General features: G+C 35.0%; 1 protein-coding gene across 2 annotated transcripts in view; it reads right to left on the minus strand.

The window, feature by feature from the left end:
• Window positions 1-21,435: 21,435 nt before the first annotated feature.
• The window catches only part of LOC131675795 (beta-1,3-galactosyltransferase 5-like), a 119,729-nt gene continuing 118,866 nt past the window's right edge, over window positions 21,436-22,298 (minus strand). For both annotated transcript variants that reach the window (XM_058958448.1, XM_058965416.1), the window contains one exon: window positions 21,436-21,716. In XM_058958448.1, coding sequence (XP_058814431.1) covers window positions 21,445-21,716 — 272 coding nt within the window. In that variant the 3' untranslated portion in view covers window positions 21,436-21,444. The remainder of the gene's footprint in view (window positions 21,717-22,298) is intronic.

Genomic DNA, 22,298 nt, shown 5'->3' on the forward strand with positions numbered 1-22,298 from the left:
TGTTGTTTATTTTTGTTTTGTGCTGTTATTTTTCCCTCCCTTCCAATTCTACTTCCCCACACCTCCTTGTCCTTTCCTTCCGCTCAGGAAATGATGAAAACACACGGCAAGGCACAAATCCCCGACTACGTCCGGGGAACGTGCCATTTGAGCCAATATATTCTGATTCCTGATGTACGGGGAACGTGCCATTTGAGCCAATATATTCTGATTCCTGATTGCTTCTTTTGTTGCAACTGGTATAAATACAATATATTTTGTTAAATCGCATTGTATACTAACTACATATCGGTTATTGTTATTGCTTTTTGGTAATGGGCCTACAGTATCTATTGATATTACTTCAAATGGGTGAGATGGAGTTGTTGTAATAATTTGTTTTTCTATCGTGTGTTTTATTACTTTGTTTCTTTTACATAGTTCACAGTTTTGGACAAATTCTACTATTGTTTGTTTCATATTGTTCCATTTGTATATTTCTCTTAGTTGTAAGTATAGTCTGTATTGACCTATGTGTCCTCCGATCGGTGTATTATGGTAATCGTGTATAATTTTCTTGATTTCTGTACTTTTCGTTATTAATGTTGGTGGTTTATATAAGATTATTTCTATCAAATGTACTTGTGCATTTGATATTATTTTAAAGTTTTCAATTGATATCATTTGGAATAATTTGTCGTTTATAGATAGCGCGATTTTTTGCTGGTTAAGGTTTTTCAATGTTTCTTCTAATTTTTGTAGTGCAAACTCTAACGTTTGACTTCCGTTTAATACTTGTTTAATTTGCGCGATGTATTTCTCATTTTAAATGTCATTTCTTTCTTATCGATTTTTGTTTCTAGTTCTAATAATTTGTTAGTTTCTGATGGGTTGTTGGTCATGTACGTCGAGAGGTGATCAATCTCTTTCGGTACGCCTTCTTCTTGTGCTGGATTATTTAATGGTTTACGAGTCATAGACCTCGTTGTTTCTTTTAATATGTTTTTTAGTTCATCCGATCTTGTCACTATACGCGATAAAGCATCGGGTCCTACGTTTCCTTTGCCTGGGATAAATTCTATTGTAAAGTCATATTCTTCTAAATCAAGACGCATTCTTGTTAATTTAGAAGTTGGGTTTTTCATTCCGAACAAATAAACTAATGGTCTGTGGTCTGTCTGTACTGTAAATTTTCTGCCATATAAGTAAGGTTTAAAGTAGTTGATAGCCCAATGAATGGCTGTTAACCCTTTCAAAATAACAGGTTTATTTTTCTCTCCTGGTTCAAAAGTTTTGCTGGCATAAGCCACTGGTAAAGTTCCATGTTCTGTCTGTTGAGCTAAAACTGCTCCGCATCCTATGTCTGAAGCATCTGTCGGGAGTATAAATTCTTTTGAAAAATCGGGGTATTGTAGTATTGTAGGTGATAGTAAACAATTTTTTAAGGTGATAAATGCTTTTTGGCAATTTTCTGTCCATACAAATGTTGAGTTTTTCTTAAGAAGTTGGTTCAAGGGGTGTGCTATTATGGAAAAATTTGGTACAAATTTTCTGTAGTAGTTGCAAAAGGCTACGAATCGTCTAACTTCATCAGGATTAGTTGGTATTGGGTAATTCAGGATAGTGCTAAATTTTGAGTCGTCGGGTAACATACCTTGGTCTGTTATCTTATGTCCAAGATACGTCACTTCGGTGTTGAAAAATTTGCATTTTTGAGCGTTGAGTTTTAAATCATAGTATCTCAAGCGTTCAAACACTTGTTGTAAATTTGAAAGGTGATGGTTTATTGAGCATCCAATAACTACAATATCATCAATGTAAATGAAAGCTAATTCCGGTGTTAAGCCTGCCATGGCAATTGTCATCATACGTTGAAAGCTGTTTGGGCTTATATTCAGTCCAAATGGCAATCTAGTGAACTGATAATGTCCACTTTTTGTTGAAAATGCTGTGAATTTTCTGGATTCTTCGCCGAGGGGTATTTGGTGAAATCCTGACATAAGATCTAGAGTTGTAAAATATTTGGCTCTACCAAGTTGGTCTAGAATATCGTCAATTCTTGGTAATGGGAATTTGTCTGCTAAAATTTTCTTGTTCAGTTGTCTAAAATCGACAACTAGACGCCATTTTTTGTCATTATTGTTCGACTTTTTGGGTACAAGCAGAATTGGTGAATTATAAGAAGGTATCGAGGGCTCTATTATTTTATCTTGAAGCATTTTATTCACTTGCTTATCGATTTCGTCGTATTGCGAGTGAATTGTTTTATAGTAGACAGGAATATTATCGTTAAGTGTGATGTTCTTAGAATAGAAATTATTTTGGGTTACCTCTTCTTCGGGTAGGCAAAAGATATCTTGATATCTATTAATTAATTCTATAAACTCGTCTCTAGCATATGGCGGAACTTGTTCCAGATTAATGTTCTTGAGAATAGAATTGCATCCATTATCAATTTTATTTTTATTAATATTATTATTATTATTGCTGTTACGTGTACTAAATATAGAATAATCACGTAAAGGGCTTAAAGTAGGATTAAATAAATATATATATATATATATATATATATATATATATATATATATATATATATATATATATATATATATATATATATATATATATATATATATATATATATATATATATATATATATATATATATATATATATATATATATATATATATATATATATATATATATATATATATATATATTTATTTAATCCTACTTTAAGCCCTTTACGTGATTATTCTATATTTAGTACACGTAACAGCAATAATAATAATAATATTAATAAAAATAAAATTGATAATGGATGCAATTCTATTCTCAAGAACATTAATCTGGAACAAGTTCCGCCATATGCTAGAGACGAGTTTATAGAATTAATTAATAGATATCAAGATATCTTTTGCCTACCCGAAGAAGAGGTAACCCAAAATAATTTCTATTCTAAGAACATCACACTTAACGATAATATTCCTGTCTACTATAAAACAATTCACTCGCAATACGACGAAATCGATAAGCAAGTGAATAAAATGCTTCAAGATAAAATAATAGAGCCCTCGATACCTTCTTATAATTCACCAATTCTGCTTGTACCCAAAAAGTCGAACATTAATGACAAAAAATGGCGTCTAGTTGTCGATTTTAGACAACTGAACAAGAAAATTTTAGCAGACAAATTCCCATTACCAAGAATTGACGATATTCTAGACCAACTTGGTAGAGCCAAATATTTTACAACTCTAGATCTTATGTCAGGATTTCACCAAATACCCCTCGGCGAAGAATCCAGAAAATTCACAGCATTTTCAACAAAAAGTGGACATTATCAGTTCACTAGATTGCCATTTGGACTGAATATAAGCCCAAACAGCTTTCAACGTATGATGACAATTGCCATGGCAGGCTTAACACCGGAATTAGCTTTCATTTACATTGATGATATTGTAGTTATTGGATGCTCAATAAACCATCACCTTTCAAATTTACAACAAGTGTTTGAACGCTTGAGATACTATGATTTAAAACTCAACGCTCAAAAATGCAAATTTTTCAACACCGAAGTGACGTATCTTGGACATAAGATAACAGACCAAGGTATGTTACCCGACGACTCAAAATTTAGCACTATCCTGAATTACCCAATACCAACTAATCCTGATGAAGTTAGACGATTCGTAGCCTTTTGCAACTACTACAGAAAATTTGTACCAAATTTTTCCATAATAGCACACCCCTTGAACCAACTTCTTAAGAAAAACTCAACATTTGTATGGACAGAAAATTGCCAAAAAGCATTTATCACCTTAAAAAATTGTTTACTATCACCTACAATACTACAATACCCAGATTTTTCAAAAGAATTTATACTCCCGACAGATGCTTCAGACATAGGATGCGGAGCAGTTTTAGCTCAACAGACAGAACATGGAACTTTACCAGTGGCTTATGCCAGCAAAACTTTTGAACCAGGAGAGAAAAATAAACCTGTTATTTTGAAAGGGTTAACAGACATTCATTGGGCTATCAACTACTTTAAACCTTACTTATATGGCAGAAAATTTACAGTACAGACAGACCACAGACCATTAGTTTATTTGTTCGGAATGAAAAACCCAACTTCTAAATTAACAAGAATGCGTCTTGATTTAGAAGAATATGACTTTACAATAGAATTTATCCCAGGCAAAGGAAACGTAGGACCCGATGCTTTATCGCGTATAGTGACAAGATCGGATGAACTAAAAAACATATTAAAAGAAACAACGAGGTCTATGACTCGTAAACCATTAAATAATCCAGCACAAGAAGAAGGCGTACCGAAAGAGATTGATCACCTCTCGACGTACATGACCAACAACCCATCAGAAACTAACAAATTATTAGAACTAGAAACAAAAATCGATAAGAAAGAAATGACATTTAAAATGAGAAATACATCGCGCAAATTAAACAAGTATTAAACGGAAGTCAAACGTTAGAGTTTGCACTACAAAAATTAGAAGAAACATTGAAAAACCTTAACCAGCAAAAAATCGCGCTATCTATAAACGACAAATTATTCCAAATGATATCAATTGAAAACTTTAAAATAATATCAAATGCACAAGTACATTTGATAGAAATAATCTTATATAAACCACCAACATTAATAACGAAAAGTACAGAAATCAAGAAAATTATACACGATTACCATAATACACCGGTCGGAGGACACATAGGTCAATACAGACTATACTTACAACTAAGAGAAATATACAAATGGAACAATATGAAACAAACAATAGTAGAATTTGTCCAAAACTGTGAACTATGTAAAAGAAACAAAGTAATAAAACACACGATAGAAAAACAAATTATTACAACAACTCCATCTCACCCATTTGAAGTAATATCAATAGATAATGTAGGCCCATTACCAAAAAGCAATAACAATAACCGATATGTAGTTAGTATACAATGCGATTTAACAAAATATATTGTATTTATACCAGTCGCAACAAAAGAAGCAATCAGGAATCAGAATATATTGGCTCAAATGGCACGTTCCCCGTACATCAGGAATCAGAATATATTGGCTCAAATGGCACGTTCCCCGGACGTAGTCGGGGATTTGTGCCTTGCCGTGTGTTTTCATCATTTCCTGAGCGGAAGGAAAGGACAAGGAGGTGTGGGGAAGTAGAATTGGAAGGGAGGGGAAAATAACAGCACAAAACAAAAATAAACAACAGGTAAGTTAAACTCACAAGTAGTTCAACTTGCCTGCGAATAAGCCTAAAGCTCTTTACCACATTGGATAAGAAACTTTAGTATGCCTCTGAGTTTCAGTCGACCAAACATGGTTTCGTCTATATAAGGACGGCTGAAGACTCGAAATCGCAATTGTGCTAGAATAGAAATTATTTTGGGTTACCTCTTCTTCGGGTAGGCAAAAGATATCTTGATATCTATTAATTAATTCTATGAACTCGTCTCTAGCATATGGCGGAACTTGTTCCAGATTAATGTTCTTGAGAATAGAATTGCATCCATTATCAATTTTATTTTTATTAATATTATTATTATTATTGCTGTTACGTGTACTAAATATAGAATAATCACGTAAAGGGCTTAAAGTAGGATTAAATAAATAAATATATATATATATATATATATATATATATATATATATATATATATATATATATATATATATATATATATATATATATATATATATATATATATATATATATATATATATATATATATATATATATATATATATATATATATATATATATATATATATATATATATATATATATATATATATATATATATATATATATATATATATATATATATATATATATATATATATATATATATATATATATATATATATATATATATATATATATATATATATATATATATATATCGTGTGTATGTGAGAGTGCGAGAGAGAGCATGAGTTACCACGTCCAGGATATCTGGAATTAATGCAGCATCAATCAAACAGTGTGCGTGAGCATTCTGCTCAAGGAAACACAGCCAAGAAAGCTACTGCGAAGTAAGTAATCAACCAGCCGAGAAAGCAGTCGGAAAAAATAAAAGCTCCAACCTAACAAAAGCAGAAACCGTGTTAGAGACTAAATCCGAAAGGTGCTTCCCGGGGCATAAACCGTTACAGTTTCAGAAGTGGGATTGCCCTCGCAGCTGTCTGAAGAACGGGACCAGGAAATTAAGCACCGAACACAATTTCGATTACGTAGAAGAAATGGCGACGGCGAATCGTTTAAGTAAGGAAGAATTAATTGCATTCCTACTGGACCGCCATATTGAATTTCCGTCTTCTGTTACGGTTCGACACTTGCGGATGCTTTACGAGCAAGAGAAGTGTAGAGAACAAAGGAATAACGGTGCTGCGGACGATGAACAAAATGGCGGCGATCATGAAGAGGATTCGGACGGGGCGAATATGGAAGAACAGACGCTGGATGCTGAGATACGTGTGCTGCAGAAACGAAAATATGTTGCCGACCTGCGTCGCGAAATATCAGCGATTGAGACCGAATTAAATGTAATGAACCTTGCCGCGATCAAACCACCAGAATTTCGTGACGTTAAGTACTCTGTTCCATGCTTCCGAGGTGGTGAATCGTATGACGCAGAAAAATGGATTAATGACTTCGAACAGGCGTGCGATTCCGTTCATGGCGACGATGACTTCCGTCTGAAGTGTGTTCGTCGGTTGATGGAACCCGGATCTGAAGGAGAATTGTTTCTAAAAGTGGACAGATCAAAATCTTATCGGGAATTTAAGGTTAGTTTTTTGGAAAACTTTAGCCATGTACACTCCGTGTCAGAAGTTATAGACACCATGAAGAAAATGACGTTCAGTGCAGCAAAGACATCAGTTATGGGATACATCTTGAAAATGCAAGAAATCGCATCGCGAGCCAACATCGACGAAAAACAGATGGTGCAGTTGATTGTCGACGGGTTTCGCGATCGTTCTGCCAACATTGCTGTTCTCTATCCAGCGACGACTGTTACACAATTAAAACAATTGGCCCATCGCTACTCACAGTTAAGAGATATGTACATCGCGTCTCCGTCTACATCAAGTAGAGCAAAACCAAACATCAAACCAGAAACAAAACCGTCAACCTCCGAAATTCGCTGTTTCAATTGTTCCGGCGTAGGACACTTTTCTGCAGGGTGCCCGGAGCCAAAACGTGAAGAAAAAGGATCTTGCTTCCGGTGTGGCTCGACTCAACACAAGTTAAACGAGTGCCCAAAACCGGCTCCTGCATATCGTCAACAGATTGCCTTGGCTGACGATTTCCGCCGTGGGTTAGCGGTGGTGAACGACGAGTTGTCATGTGAAAGCGGTGAAACTATTCCGGAGATTAATAAGGTGAGTGTTACATTCCCTACAGATTCGAGAGTGCAACTAAGTAAAACATTATTGTCCCTCTTCGACACGGGAAGTCCGATTAATTTAATACAAAGATCGGCAGTCCCAAGTCATTCTATCCCTACAGAGAAACAATCTACCGGTTATAAAGGTGTGGGAGGATTGCCCTTATGCACATACGGCATAATACCAGTTAGCATAACGTTTCGCAATCGAACCAAAACGATAAAAATGTACACTGTACCAGATCATTTTATTTTCCTTCCATTACTTTTAGGACGAGACTTTCTAGCCTGTTTCGGAATAACTTTACATGATAATTTTCTTATTAATAACCTTATAAAACCGGAAATAGAGCTACAAGATAAAAATGAAATAAAAATCTCGGGCAAGCTACTGTATTGCATTTATGATCTTTTTGACGACGATTCAGATTTCGGAAATTCTCAACCGTGTCCGAACTCTCGATATCCTGATGCTGTTTATGACTCTGTGACATACGATCATTCCGTTTCTGAAATTTTTGCTATTGACATAAGTGATCAACATTCCGATTCATATCACATAAACCCCGAATTGAATTCCGACGTCCGCGAAAAATTTACGAGTGTTATTGAAAAAGATTATTTAGACCAATCTAGTATCCCAGCCATAGAGCACGAGTATGAGATGAGATTGAAATTGACTTCAGATGTTCCGATTAGCTTTGCTCCTCGCCGATTGTCATATTCCGACAGAAAAGATGTAGACAACATTGTGGACAACTTGCTTGCTGAAGGCATCATCCAGCCTAGTAATTCTCCGTATTCGTTCCCTATTGTATTACGAACAAAGAAGTCAGGCGAAAAGCGTCTGTGTGTTGATTATCGAGCTTTGAATAAAATTACGGTACGTGACAGTTATCCTATCCCATTGATTGATGATTGTTTGGAGCGCCTTGAAGGTAAAAAGTACTTTACAGTATTGGATCTGAAGAATGGATTTCATCAAGTGAACATGGCTACGGATTCTATTTCTTATACTTCGTTTGTGACACCAGGAGGTCAATATGAATATCGGAAAATGCCCTTTGGTCTACGCAATGCTCCCGCGGTATTCCAGCGCTTCATCAATAAAGTGTTGGGAGATTTTATCAAAAATGGATCATTGGTCGTATACTTAGACGACGTAACATTAGCCAGTAACACTATTGAAGAACATATCGATTTATCAACAGATTGCCTTGGCTGACGATTTCCGCCGTGGGTTAGCGGTGGTGAACGACGAGTTGTCATGTGAAAGCGGTGAAACTATTCCGGAGATTAATAAGGTGAGTGTTATATTCCCTACAGATTCGAGAGTGCAACTAAGTAAAACATTATTGTCCCTCTTCGACACGGGAAGTCCGATTAATTTAATACAAAGATCGGCAGTCCCAAGTCATTCTATCCCTACAGAGAAACAATCTACCGGTTATAAAGGTGTGGGAGGATTGCCCTTATGCACATACGGCATAATACCAGTTAGCATAACGTTTCGCAATCGAACCAAAACGATAAAAATGTACACTGTACCAGATCATTTTATTTTCCTTCCATTACTTTTAGGACGAGACTTTCTAGCCTGTTTCGGAATAACTTTACATGATAATTTTCTTATTAATAACCTTATAAAACCGGAAATAGAGCTACAAGATAAAAATGAAATAAAAATCTCGGGCAAGCTACTGTATTGCATTTATGATCTTTTTGACGACGATTCAGATTTCGGAAATTCTCAACCGTGTCCGAACTCTCGATATCCTGATGCTGTTTATGACTCTGTGACATACGATCATTCCGTTTCTGAAATTTTTGCTATTGACATAAGTGATCAACATTCCGATTCATATCACATAAACCCCGAATTGAATTCCGACGTCCGCGAAAAATTTACGAGTGTTATTGAAAAAGATTATTTAGACCAATCTAGTATCCCAGCCATAGAGCACGAGTATGAGATGAGATTGAAATTGACTTCAGATGTTCCGATTAGCTTTGCTCCTCGCCGATTGTCATATTCCGACAGAAAAGATGTAGACAACATTGTGGACAACTTGCTTGCTGAAGGCATCATCCAGCCTAGTAATTCTCCGTATTCGTTCCCTATTGTATTACGAACAAAGAAGTCAGGCGAAAAGCGTCTGTGTGTTGATTATCGAGCTTTGAATAAAATTACGGTACGTGACAGTTATCCTATCCCATTGATTGATGATTGTTTGGAGCGCCTTGAAGGTAAAAAGTACTTTACAGTATTGGATCTGAAGAATGGATTTCATCAAGTGAACATGGCTACGGATTCTATCTCTTATACTTCGTTTGTGACACCAGGAGGTCAATATGAATATCGGAAAATGCCCTTTGGTCTACGCAATGCTCCCGCGGTATTCCAGCGCTTCATCAATAAAGTGTTGGGAGATTTTATCAAAAATGGATCATTGGTCGTATACTTAGACGACGTAACATTAGCCAGTAACACTATTGAAGAACATATCGATTTATTGCGCCGTGTTATGAGAAGACTGGCTGAGTTTAGACTAGAGGTAAAGTTCAAGAAATGTTTGTTTGGTTTCTCTGAGATTGATTTGTTGGGGTTCACCGTTAGCGGAAACGGTATTCGTCCAAATGGGTCGCACTTGGAGGCTATCAAGTCTTTGCGCCTTCCAACGGATGCAAAGGAACTGTCGAAGGTTCTTGGATTATTTTCATACTTCCGTCGGTTCGTTCCATTCTTTTCGTCTATCTCGAAGCCACTGAGAGCGCTAACAAGGCACGAGGTGAAATTTGATTTTGATGAAAGATGTATACAATCTTTTAACACACTCCGGAATAGTTTAATTTCAGCTCCTGTGCTCGCTTTGTATAGTCCAGATAGAGATACCGAGTTACATTGCGATGCCAGCGCTGATGGATTTGGAGGAATGCTGTTACAGAAACAAGATGATGGAAAATACCATCCTACTGCATATTTTTCGCAACGAACTACCCCTGCCGAGTCTCGTTACCATAGTTTCGAACTTGAAACGTTGGCCATCATTTACGCCCTTCGCAAATTCCGGATTTACTTAGAGGGTATTCAGTTTCGAATAGTGACCGATTGCAATTCCGTTACAATGACCTTAAACCGCGCAACCATGAATCGTAGAATAGCTCGGTGGGTAATGGAGTTGGAAAACTATCACTACACCATTCAACACAGAAGTGGTAAGTTGATGAGTCACGTCGACGCACTGAGTCGTCTTCCCTCCGTTTCAATTCAACCAATCGAAGGTTCTGGCCAAGTTGTTTCTGTCATTGATCCTGATGATATAACATTTCAACTTCAAGTCACACAAAATCGTGACAGCGATGCTGTTGCCATCAGAGAGAAATTGGAACATGGCTCTGTGAACGGTTTCACGTTGGAGGATGGTTTGGTGTATAGATCCACGGATGATGGCAAATTTCTGCTTTACGTTCCTAAAGAGATGGAAACTAATGTGATACGGTGTGCCCATGAAAAAATCGGTCATATGGGCGTTACCAAATGCATTGAGCAGATAAAGATGCATTATTGGTTTCCGAACATGAAAGAGAAAATGAATAAATTCATTCAAAACTGTATTCGATGTATAATGTATTCCGTTCCGTTAACCAACAACTACAGAACTTTACACAGTATTCCGAAAAAACCTATTCCGTTCGACACAATCCACGTTGATCATTTTGGTCCACTACCATCCATAATCTCGAAGAGAAAATACATACTTGCTATTGTGGATGCATTCACAAAATACGTGAAACTTTATGCGGTTAACTCTACTAGTACTAAAGAGGTGTGCGCATGTCTTGTGAAATACTTTAAGTATTATAGTCGACCAAGGCGTGTTATCAGCGACAGAGGAACGTGTTTCACTTCTATTGAATTTAGTTCTTTTCTACTAGATCACAATATTGAGCATGTCAAAGTAGCTACTGCATCCGCTCAGGCGAATGGGCAAGTTGAAAGAGTGAATAGAATTATCAAGTCTATGCTCGGAAAGGTGTCTGAGCCAATTCAGCATTCTGACTGGTCAAAAATGTTGGTGAAGGTTGAGTATGCCCTGAATAATTCCGTCCATACAACTACACGTCAAACTCCTTGTATGCTCCTCTTCGGAGTCAATCAGCGAGGTCGAGATATTGATAGGTTAACAGAATTTCTGGAAAATAGACAAGACGATGACAGGAACTTAGAATCCTTGAGACTGGCAGCAGCGACACATATTCAAGATTCACAAAACAAAAATTTGACGGTTCTTGAACGAAAATATAAACCAGCGACCAAATATTCAGCAGGTGAATTTGTAATGATTCGGAATGTTGATACAACCATAGAGACGAACAAAAAATTCGTTCCCAAGTTCAAAGGGCCTTACCGAATCCATAAAGTACTTCCGAATGATCGGTATGTTATCAGGGATATAGAAAACGCACAGATTTCTCAAATACCATACGATGGCATAATTGAAGCTAGTCGATTGAAACGTTGGGCAGATTGGCGAGACTCTCACGACGACTCAGAAAATTAAGTTGCACTAATACGAATACTGTCGGGTCTGTTACACTTGCCTTGTGTCCTGTTGTATATGTAAAGCCCCATCTTTTATCTCTTCCCCTAATACCCACTAACCACGAGACGACCACGGGTAATTGGTCCCCCCCCCCCTTTTCAACATAACATGATTACATTATGCTGTCTAATATGTACTGATCGAGACGATCAGATGTCAAGATGGCCGAGTTGTAATGACCTATAAACTGGCTACACTGTATTGTTTTGTAGTTCATGCGTGAGGCTCGTATATATATATATATATATATATATATATATATATATATATATATATATATATATATATATATATATATATATATATATATATATATATATATATATATATATATATATATATATATATATATATATATATATATATATATATATATATATATATATATATATATATATATATATATATATATATATATATATATATATATATATATATATATATATATATATATATATATATATATATATATATATATATATTGTAATGACCTATAAACTGGCTACACTGTATTGTTTTGTAGTTCATGCGTGAGGCTCGTGTGTATGTGAGAGTGCGAGAGAGAGAGAGAGTGAGAGCATGAGTTACCACGTCCAGGATATCTGGAATTAATGCAGCATCAATCAAACAGTGTGCGTGAGCATTCTGCTCACTGAAACACAGCCAAGAAAGCTACTGCGAAGTAAGTAATCAACCAGCCGAGAAAGCAGTCGGAAAAAATAAAAGCTCCAACCTAACAAAAGCAGAAACCGTGTTAGAGACCAAATCCGAAAGGTGCTTCCCGGGGCATAAACCGTTACAATATATATATATATATATATATATATATATATATATATATATATATATATATATATATATATATATATATATATATATATATATATATATATATATATATATATATATATATAATATATATATATATATATATATATATATATATATTATATATATATATATATATTATATATATATATATATATATATATATATATATATATATATATATATATATATATATATATATATATATATATATATATATATATATATATATATATATATATATATATATATATATATATATATATATATATATATATATATATATATATATATATATATATATATATATATATATATATATATATATATATATATATATATATATATATTATATATATATATATATATATATATATATATATATATATATATATATATATATATATATATATATATATATATATATATATATATATATATATATATATATATATATATATATATATATATATATATATATATATATATATATATATATATATATATATATATATATATATATATATATATATATATATATATATATATATATATATATATATATATATATATATATATATATATATATATATATATATATATATATATATATATATATATATATATATATATATATATATATATATATATATATATATATATATATATATATATTGGATAATTGTTCGTATTTACAAATTTTACAAATGGTTTTGTTGCGGATATTATCGAATTTCCACAGAAAACACTTTGGCAAATTTCTGTGGAGTGTACTACCATATCCTCAGAAATTCTTAAATGTGGTATTCTTCTAATGACTTAAATACGGCTAGGAAGCATGAAGCCTTTATTTAAATTATCTTCTATGGGTATTGATATTTGTATATTTTGTATATTGAATGTAAGTATCCAACATTCATAATCGATGATACATTTATAATTGGCTAAAAAGTCACGGCCTAAAATACCGTCAGCTTGAATCGGCAAATTAGAGTTTACTAGATAGAAATCGTGGTTTAGTTTAAGTGTATTGTTGTTTGTTGAAACATAATATAGTATTAGTTATTCCTAAAGTTTCTATGCTATTTTCGGTTATTCCGGTAAATTTAATTTTATTACTAGTATTTACATGTTGGTTTGGGTGGATATTTTGTGCTTTGAACAATGAAATATCTGCTCCTGTATCAATGATGAAACTACAAATTTTATCTCCAGTCATGTGCTCTTTAACTTGAATAAAATTTGATGCATTTAGATTAAATGTCAGTATAGGTAAGCCTTTCGGTAACAGTTGTTCACGTGGTCGACTTCTGTGGACACCTGTTACTGGGGAGCTAAAAATGGTTAGTATCGGGGCTAGCTGGTAATATTGCTAGTTGTTGGTTGTTAATTGGTGGTCTTTGCGTATCGTTTGCTGTTGTTTGTGAATGGTGTGATTCGTTGTACATCTGGGCATTTCTGTTGTACCTGTTTGTGTTAAGGTTAGAGTTTTGATACTGGTTTTGATACTGGATCCTGTTATCAAAGTTTGGTGGGTTATATCTGTTATTTGGAATTTGGTGGAAATTCCTATTGTTATTTGGAATTTGGTGAAAATTCCTATTGTTTGTAAATGAACCTCTTTGGGCAGGAGTGGGATACCTTGATTGGTATCTTCCCTGGGGGTTTTGATGGAATCTTTCGTTCCTTTGAGGTTGGTACCTGTTATTGTAATTATTTTTAGGATATCTACGTGGGAAGCTATTATTGTTTTGGCTTTCCATTCGTCGGGCATGTAATATAATTGGGTTTTCGTTTTTGTTGTCGGCTTGTTCGTTTTCTACCATGAGGTTGATAGCATCTTCTAGGGATTCGAATTTTCCCATTCTTAGCATCATCTTCGTTTCTCTGTTTGATGCGTTATTGATAAGTGCTTGGATCGCTGTTTTTCTCGACATTTTCTTGGCTGTTTCGTCGGGGATGTTTTCATGTACATATGTTTCAGCGAGTTTTTCTGCTAGTTTATCTATTTGTTTTGTATAGATTCTGATATCCTCCGAGGGTTTTAGTTTTAGGTTTTTTATGTCGCTGATCACTAGATCCGAGTTGCCTTTTTCTGTACAATTCGTTTGAATTTTAGCGATTAGTTCGTCGTATTCAATTAGATTATTGGTAAAAAGATTTATCGCTTTACCCGTTATTCTGGTCATGATTATTTGTATTGCAGCCAATTTGTTTGCGGCTGGTATTATTGTTTTAGCTACTTTGACAGCATCCACGAACGATCTAACTCCTTCTGCGTTACCATCGTACATTGGGATTAGCTGTGCTAAGTGTGACGCTGTTTCGGTGTTAAATGCCATTTTTGTTTTGTTTTTGTACTTAATATACCATAAGATCAATTTAACTAAGATTTTAAATTTTATTTTGTTAGTTATGTTGGAATCACTGTCGTATTCTTTGTCGGTTATATGACTTTTATTTAGTAAGTCTAAGCTTTTGTTATAAATTACTTGAAGGGCTGAGAATGTCTCAACTTCTTCATTCCATTCCTTCCCTTTTATTCTGTGTTCAAAGGTTTTTAGTAATTTATTGTATTCTAAGTATATTTCCTCCAACTGAGTTTTTTTCAGTTCTATACTGTGGAATGTTCTCGGTCTATATTTACTTTTATATATGTTTTTATATTCACGTTTTATATGGTTCTCGATTTCTTTTATTCTGTCCATAAAACTTTTATGTAGTTTGATATAATTTGAGAATAATTTGAGTATAATTTGATAATTAAATAGAATGTATTTCTATTATATCATTTTAATGTGTGTTTTTGAGTAGTACATATGATAATATTATTAAAATTGTATTGTAATTTTTTTTTCACATTTTCTCTAGTTTATATAAAATTTTGTGTAAGGAGTATCACTTGTAGCTTAGAAATTCCTCGTATTTACTATAATGTAGGGTGTAAATTTGGCGCTTGCTAGGGCAATTAGGAAATAGTATAGTATCTAATTTGAAATTCTTTTCTTTTCCGTACTTGTTCCAGTTTTGGAATTCATCGGCCTTTTCGGCTATCTTGCTTTGCCTAGTTATTTCGTCGAAGAAGTCGACGGTGTCGTTTATCTCCTTCTCTAACTCTTCGTCTATAAACTTGTTCATTTTTCTCTTCTTTTTATTTATATAGATATAGTTTTCTTATTCACTATTTTATGTTTCTGGGGGACTTTCTTCGTTTAGAACATTGCACTGAAAGTCAACTGCTTCAACTGTACTGTTAAAAAAAATGTTAAAAAAACTGTCCCTTTATTTCATCAACTTAATCTACTTATACTAACTAATACATGTAAACCTTAAAGCTAATTTTCCTATCAGATAGTTAGCTTCATTCTAACGGGCGGGGCTTCGAAAGCTCGCCATGAATGTTTCTTATGTCTAAAGTTACTTCTATGGCTGTTCTATGGCTGTCTCGCCAGTGTGCGTATTTGTTTATGGAGAGAGGAGGGGCTAAGTCGAACAGTCAGTTCTCTCGCGTCATGTTCTCTCGTTCGGTTTACTTCGGTATTTTGAGCTGACCTTGATGGCTTAGTCGGTGCTGGCTGTCTTAATGTGTGTCAATGTTTTGTTTGTTGGAATTTGCTGGCTTATGGCTTTACCGTTCGGAAGGCATGATTTATTACGGTCAAAGTTTGAGGTTTTGGACTTAAGTTTGTGTTGTTTTTATTGCGTGCTAGAAACATGGGTATGTTTTGAGATTTGGACGTAAGTTTGGTTCTGTGGCTGTATGTAGGTCAGTTTTCCGGTTTGGATGTAGGTCTGTTTTCGAGGTGCTAAAGATGCAGGTCTGTTTTAGAAATGTGTTTGGTTGATTATTACTAGCTGTGAAAAACATAGTTGTTTGGTACTGTACATGTTGTCTTTTGTACGAAGTGGGTTTTTGTGTCAATGGGGCTAAGTGTTATGCTTGGAATTCATGGTCTGAGTGTTTGATTTATTTTAGCGTTGTCAGTAATTCTCGTGTATGGTTTCGTCATGTTCGATCTAAGATTTTCGAGTCGTGGGAAACTATCGGTTTGAGATGCGATGTGGCGTCGTAGGTTGGGTCAATTGATATTATGTTTGGGGTATGGTTGATATTGGTGTAGTACAGGTATAGTACAGGTATAGTACACAACTGACCAAAGCAACGAAATCTGAGAGAATGGCTATAGAAGCATGGTTGCTTGTTAGACACCAGTATTGTAATTTTGTTTTCCTTTCATTGGATTTGTGACAATAGATAATGGTCTTATAAGCATAACGTTACTTTCCGTTGGATTTGATTTTATATTTTGTTTGAGTGGATGCGGTATTCGGGTTAATGACATTCGGGCAAGTGGTCTGTTCGGGTTTATGGCATTATCCATTCTGGATTATGACATTCGGGAAAATGGTCCATTCCGGTAAATAGCTTTCGGGCGAACGTCATTCAAGTAAATGACTTTCGGGCGAATGGCATTCGGGTGAATGTGATAGAACTGTCTTAGTTAGTTACTAGCAAGCCCAAAGATTCTATTCCAAACGAAAATTGGGCGGGATGGAGCCGAAGTGAAAAAATATCCGGATTTCTTCTTTTCTCTTTTATAAGTTCTTTTAAAAAATAGCGTTAAGTGTGGTATAAAAGGCACAGTAAATTATTCTCTAGGATATGCGGAGAAAACGTAGAATAGAGATAAACTATTGGACTACAGCTAAGTTATGGGTAAAAGCTATCCAAATTATTTCAAAAATAGTGCATTATTTCAAAATCTTTAGGACCTGTATTATTTGTATCTTCGGAAGAGTTGCTCAGAATACCAGTGCCCAAAATTTCTTCGAAGACACTATCCTTCTATCATACATGATTAAAAAGTTAGGTAAAGTGCCGCCCTAGCGACCAAGTTCCGAATTACATTGCCGAAGACACTATACTTCTAAAACGTAAGCATGAAGTTTTTTTTTACTGGAGCTGTAGAGCTAGGTTCACGGAAGGGCTCCCCGTCAGAATCACATACAATTTGCAGACGAGACAGACAATGCCGCCCACTAAAACACTGCATTAGGCCAATTGTAGCGTGCCATGATTCTGAATGTGATATTCATTGTACGGTTCTGGTATGTGCGGGCGTAGGGACTCGCGATCGCGTGTATCATCGCATAGAGCTCGAGCATTTGTAATTAACGTGTTCGATAGCGTGTGCGTTTGTATGTCGCGTGTGCTAACATACACGTTAGCACACGCGACATACAAACGCACACGCGATCGAACAGCTTCGCGTGTATAAATTCTATTTTATTACCGTATGCCTTTCGCATATTCGCGTGTGTTCTTGGATAATCGCGCGCGGACTGTGAGTCTAATACATTATTTTTTGGCGTACTGCTAACATGCTAAAAGAGTGTGAGATCTTCCAAATCACTAGAGTGCTCGGTTATGTCGCCAAGGCAATCGATTTACCAACTACGCTATCTCCACCCCACTAAGGAACGTGTTGTATAGTGAATATGCGCATTATTTTTTTTTGCCCTACTGAATGTATGGACCTAAGTTATTAGGACAGAGAATAATTGTTTCCGGACGTAACCGATTCATGAGCGCGCGAAAACGGACGTTTGTAGGTTCGTGTTTGAGACAGCGTTTGAAACTTCGTGAGTGCTAAAACGTTCTCCTTATTACCGGGGTGTTATTAAGTTTGCGCGATTGCGAACGTAGGTGTGCGTTGTTAATCGCGAAGGGCTTAAGCGTTCGTACGTTAACGTGTTTGTCACGTGTGCTCGCGTGCACGTGACTTCGCGTGTACAATACTGGATTTTGTAACCGTGTGGCATTTCCTATATACGCGTGCGTTCTTGGATGGTCACGCGAACCTTCATTCTGATAGTTAGTTTTTGGTGTACAATTCGCATTCTGACAGGGAGTAAGTTACCCCATATCACTAGAGTCCTCGGTCATGTCGCCGTGTAACGTGGTGTCCAGTGGATATGAGAGCTTTCTTTTTTTAATTGATCCAATTGAAGGCATGGACCTAGTCTGCTGATATCAAGGATAGAAACATCCGGAAGTGACCGATTCATGATCGTGCGAGTGCGGGAGTTTTTAGGTTCACGCTTGAGACCGCGTTTGAAAATTTATAGGAGCTGAGACATACACTTTACCACTGGGATGCCATCATGTTTACTAGATCGCGGGTGTATATGCCGGGGATGTTCGCGAAGGGCTCAAGCATTTGTATATTAACGTGTTTGTCACGTGTATGTGACTTCGCGTGTATAGCTTCGATTTTATAATGACGTAGTGTGTATTTTTGCATGATCGCGCGCGGACCGTGAATCTGAAGCTCAATTTTTAGTGTATAGTACAGATGGTAGTCCGTTTCCCCATATCACTTGAGTTCCAGGTCATGTCACCATGTTTAGTGAATATGAGCGTCACTTTTTGATTGGTTCAACTGAAGGCATTAGTCCAGACTGGTAAAACTTTCGGACGTGACCGTTTCATGATCGCGCAAGTGGTGGGTTAATGTTTGAGACCGCGTTTGGAAGTTTAAAGAGGCCACGTTTACTTAACTACCGGGGTGTTTTCATGTAGGTGAAATCGCGGGCGTAAGTATATGTGGATTATTGCAATTGCATGGTCGCGTTTGTGGCCAGGTTTGTGTTATCGCGAAGGCCACGAGCGTTTGTACCTATATGAGTATAGATAGCGTATAGTAGAGATATACTAATAAAAGGAATCATAACATGCCGAATAAAGAAAAAAAGATGCAAAGAGCTTGACTAGAAGTGTATAAATTGAACAATACTATTTTGGTATACATAAATAATGGAAAATCAAACTAATAGATGTACAAAAGAAACAGACTAATGAAGTAGAATAGAAAAACATATGCAATCAAACTCGTCTAAATGCAGCAAATGTTGTATATTTATCATTAACGAGAATTGCATGCTGTTAGACTTTCATCATGCTATGCTGGCCGGGAATGGATGACTCGCGCGCGTCGGTAAATTTATTTTACCCTAACTTATCCAAACCGATTTTCCCGAATGAATAGAACCAAATGCTCAGATTGATCACCAGAAGTATTAGCCACTATTCTATCATATACGTCAGTTCTGCATCCATTCCCTGACTCAACTGTCACAAATACTCAGACGATTACCGTAAACCGGGGTGACATTGATCACTTTTCGAAGTAATCGTTACATATTTTTAGACACAACACATTTTTTTCGAGTTCAATATTTTTAAACCATGTATTGCTGTATTGTAAAATGATTTTAAGTTGAAGTCCGTTTTCGTGTTCCGGGGTGACTTTGATAACCTGCATGTTCACCCATATTAAGTTATTGATGTCAATGCTTTCCATTCAATATACTGTACAATTCGAGTAACCAAAATTCGTATAATTTGTGTCCAACTAGAATAAAAGATTCTGGAAACCTTTAAAACTGCTAAAATTGTTTTTGTTTCAGTGTTTCATCAATGTACAAAAAGTTTCATCCATTTCAACACGTTGGAATATTGAGCAATAAAAAAATGTTGCGAATTTTAGCTTAAAATAATTTGAAATAATTGCCAACTAGTTTCACAAAAAATGTATTAAAAATAAACAAACTCTTAAAACTAAATTTAGCATTTCCCAATCTAAAGGAAAATAAATTTTTTGTAATTTGTTACTCTTGCTCAAATTTGAGATTTATTTCTTTTATAAAAATAGATTAATTATTTTTACGAAGCTTCGTAAAAATCAGGTAAAGTCAAATTTCGGTCTTTTGTAGTTTTTGTAATCAAAAACCGAACAATATACTCAAAAAGTATAACAAATCAGTATTTTATAAGTTTAGAGTAAAAATCAATTCAAATTAAAATGATTCGGTAGACTATTCTGGTTTAATAAGCGATCTACGAAAAAAGTTTCGAGTGATCAAAGTCACCCCGATGATCAAAGTCACCCCGGTTTACGGTACATACATAGACAGACATGCGACTAGCACATAACAGTTGTACACTAGTACGAAAAACTACGATTATCACAAAGTTACAACTAATAGTTTTCTACTTATTCTACTTTATTAATTTAATTTAATTTAATTATTAAATTAATTTAATTGGTGTATGCACGATGACGAAGTCGACCGATAAATGGACACACAATTACTCCCTCCGTGAGCCCCGTCCACGAATACCACCAATAGAACAATATTTGCAAACACGGCACACAGCAAAAGTCAATCTACGTCGATCCGCCAGTCCGCCACAACACCGCGCATAGACCAGTGGTTTAGCGTTGGTATGCGCAGCTGCAGAGTATGACGCGGTCTCCTCGATGCACCACTATCGAGGCAATACCTATCTTAAAGCAATTGATGCTTGATGATGTTTGCAATACCGTCAAACAACCTTAACCTTGGGGAGGGTTCTAAAACGTAAGCACAAAGTTATTAATTTATTCCACTTTTTATCTTTTTCCGACCACTGTGCAACGTGGAAACCGTCTGGCAGTAAGAACTAGAATTAGATTAATTGAATAAGACATGTAGATGGAAAGTTAGGTAAAACAAGAAAAAACTATGATTTTTTAATAAAAGACTTAAGTATAATTGCAATATTATTTACATAGAACATTATTATCTGATATTTTTTTCCATAAATCATATTGTTCGTTCATTTTTACCATGTGTATACTAATAGACTTTTTTATATTACACTGATTAAATGCTATCCGTCGATTTAAAAACTCTTTAATGTTTATTCTATGAATATTCAATAACTGCGCTACTATTCCGGTAGTGTACACATCTTCCAACTTGAGGTATGTTTGAGATAATGATTTATTGTACAATTCTAAGATTATATCCGAAGTTATTAAATACGCAGGGCCTGAAATGAAAAATTTGAAAATAATGCATTTAAAATACATGTCTATTTCATTAATCTGCATTAGACTTTTAGTTTTACTATAAAACATATTTTGAAATTGATGCAATCCATACAGAATTGTTATTACACTAAACAAACTTTTCTATAAAGCACACTGGGACTGCTGGGATAGTTTCCCAGTTTTTAAATGCGAATAACTTTCGCTGTGCAGAACGATATATTTCCGCACTATCTAATCGGAAATATGTGTACGTGTTTTGTTTTCGATTTCATAAAATGTACGACTACTACAAATAACGAAAATAATAAATTTTGGAATGCAGTAATTATCTGTGCCATTATTGGTCTGCATTATTTGTCTGGCAGGCGAACATGTTATGGCGTTTTAGGGGGGCGTCTGGTGTAGTGGGCAACAAAATCGACTTCTTTTTTATTCGCTTAATTTTTAGTATTGAACCTCTAGAAGAGTCTCCCGCAATCTCTGGTCACGCTAAACTTCTTTTGTTTTAAGCAGCCTTGCATTTCTCGCACATATCTACTATAACACACACATACACACACAGGAGTCTAGGGGCTAAACGA

Source organism: Topomyia yanbarensis, chromosome 1 (genome assembly GCF_030247195.1).
Source record: "Topomyia yanbarensis strain Yona2022 chromosome 1, ASM3024719v1, whole genome shotgun sequence".
Classification (NCBI taxonomy): Eukaryota; Metazoa; Arthropoda; class Insecta; order Diptera; family Culicidae; genus Topomyia; species Topomyia yanbarensis.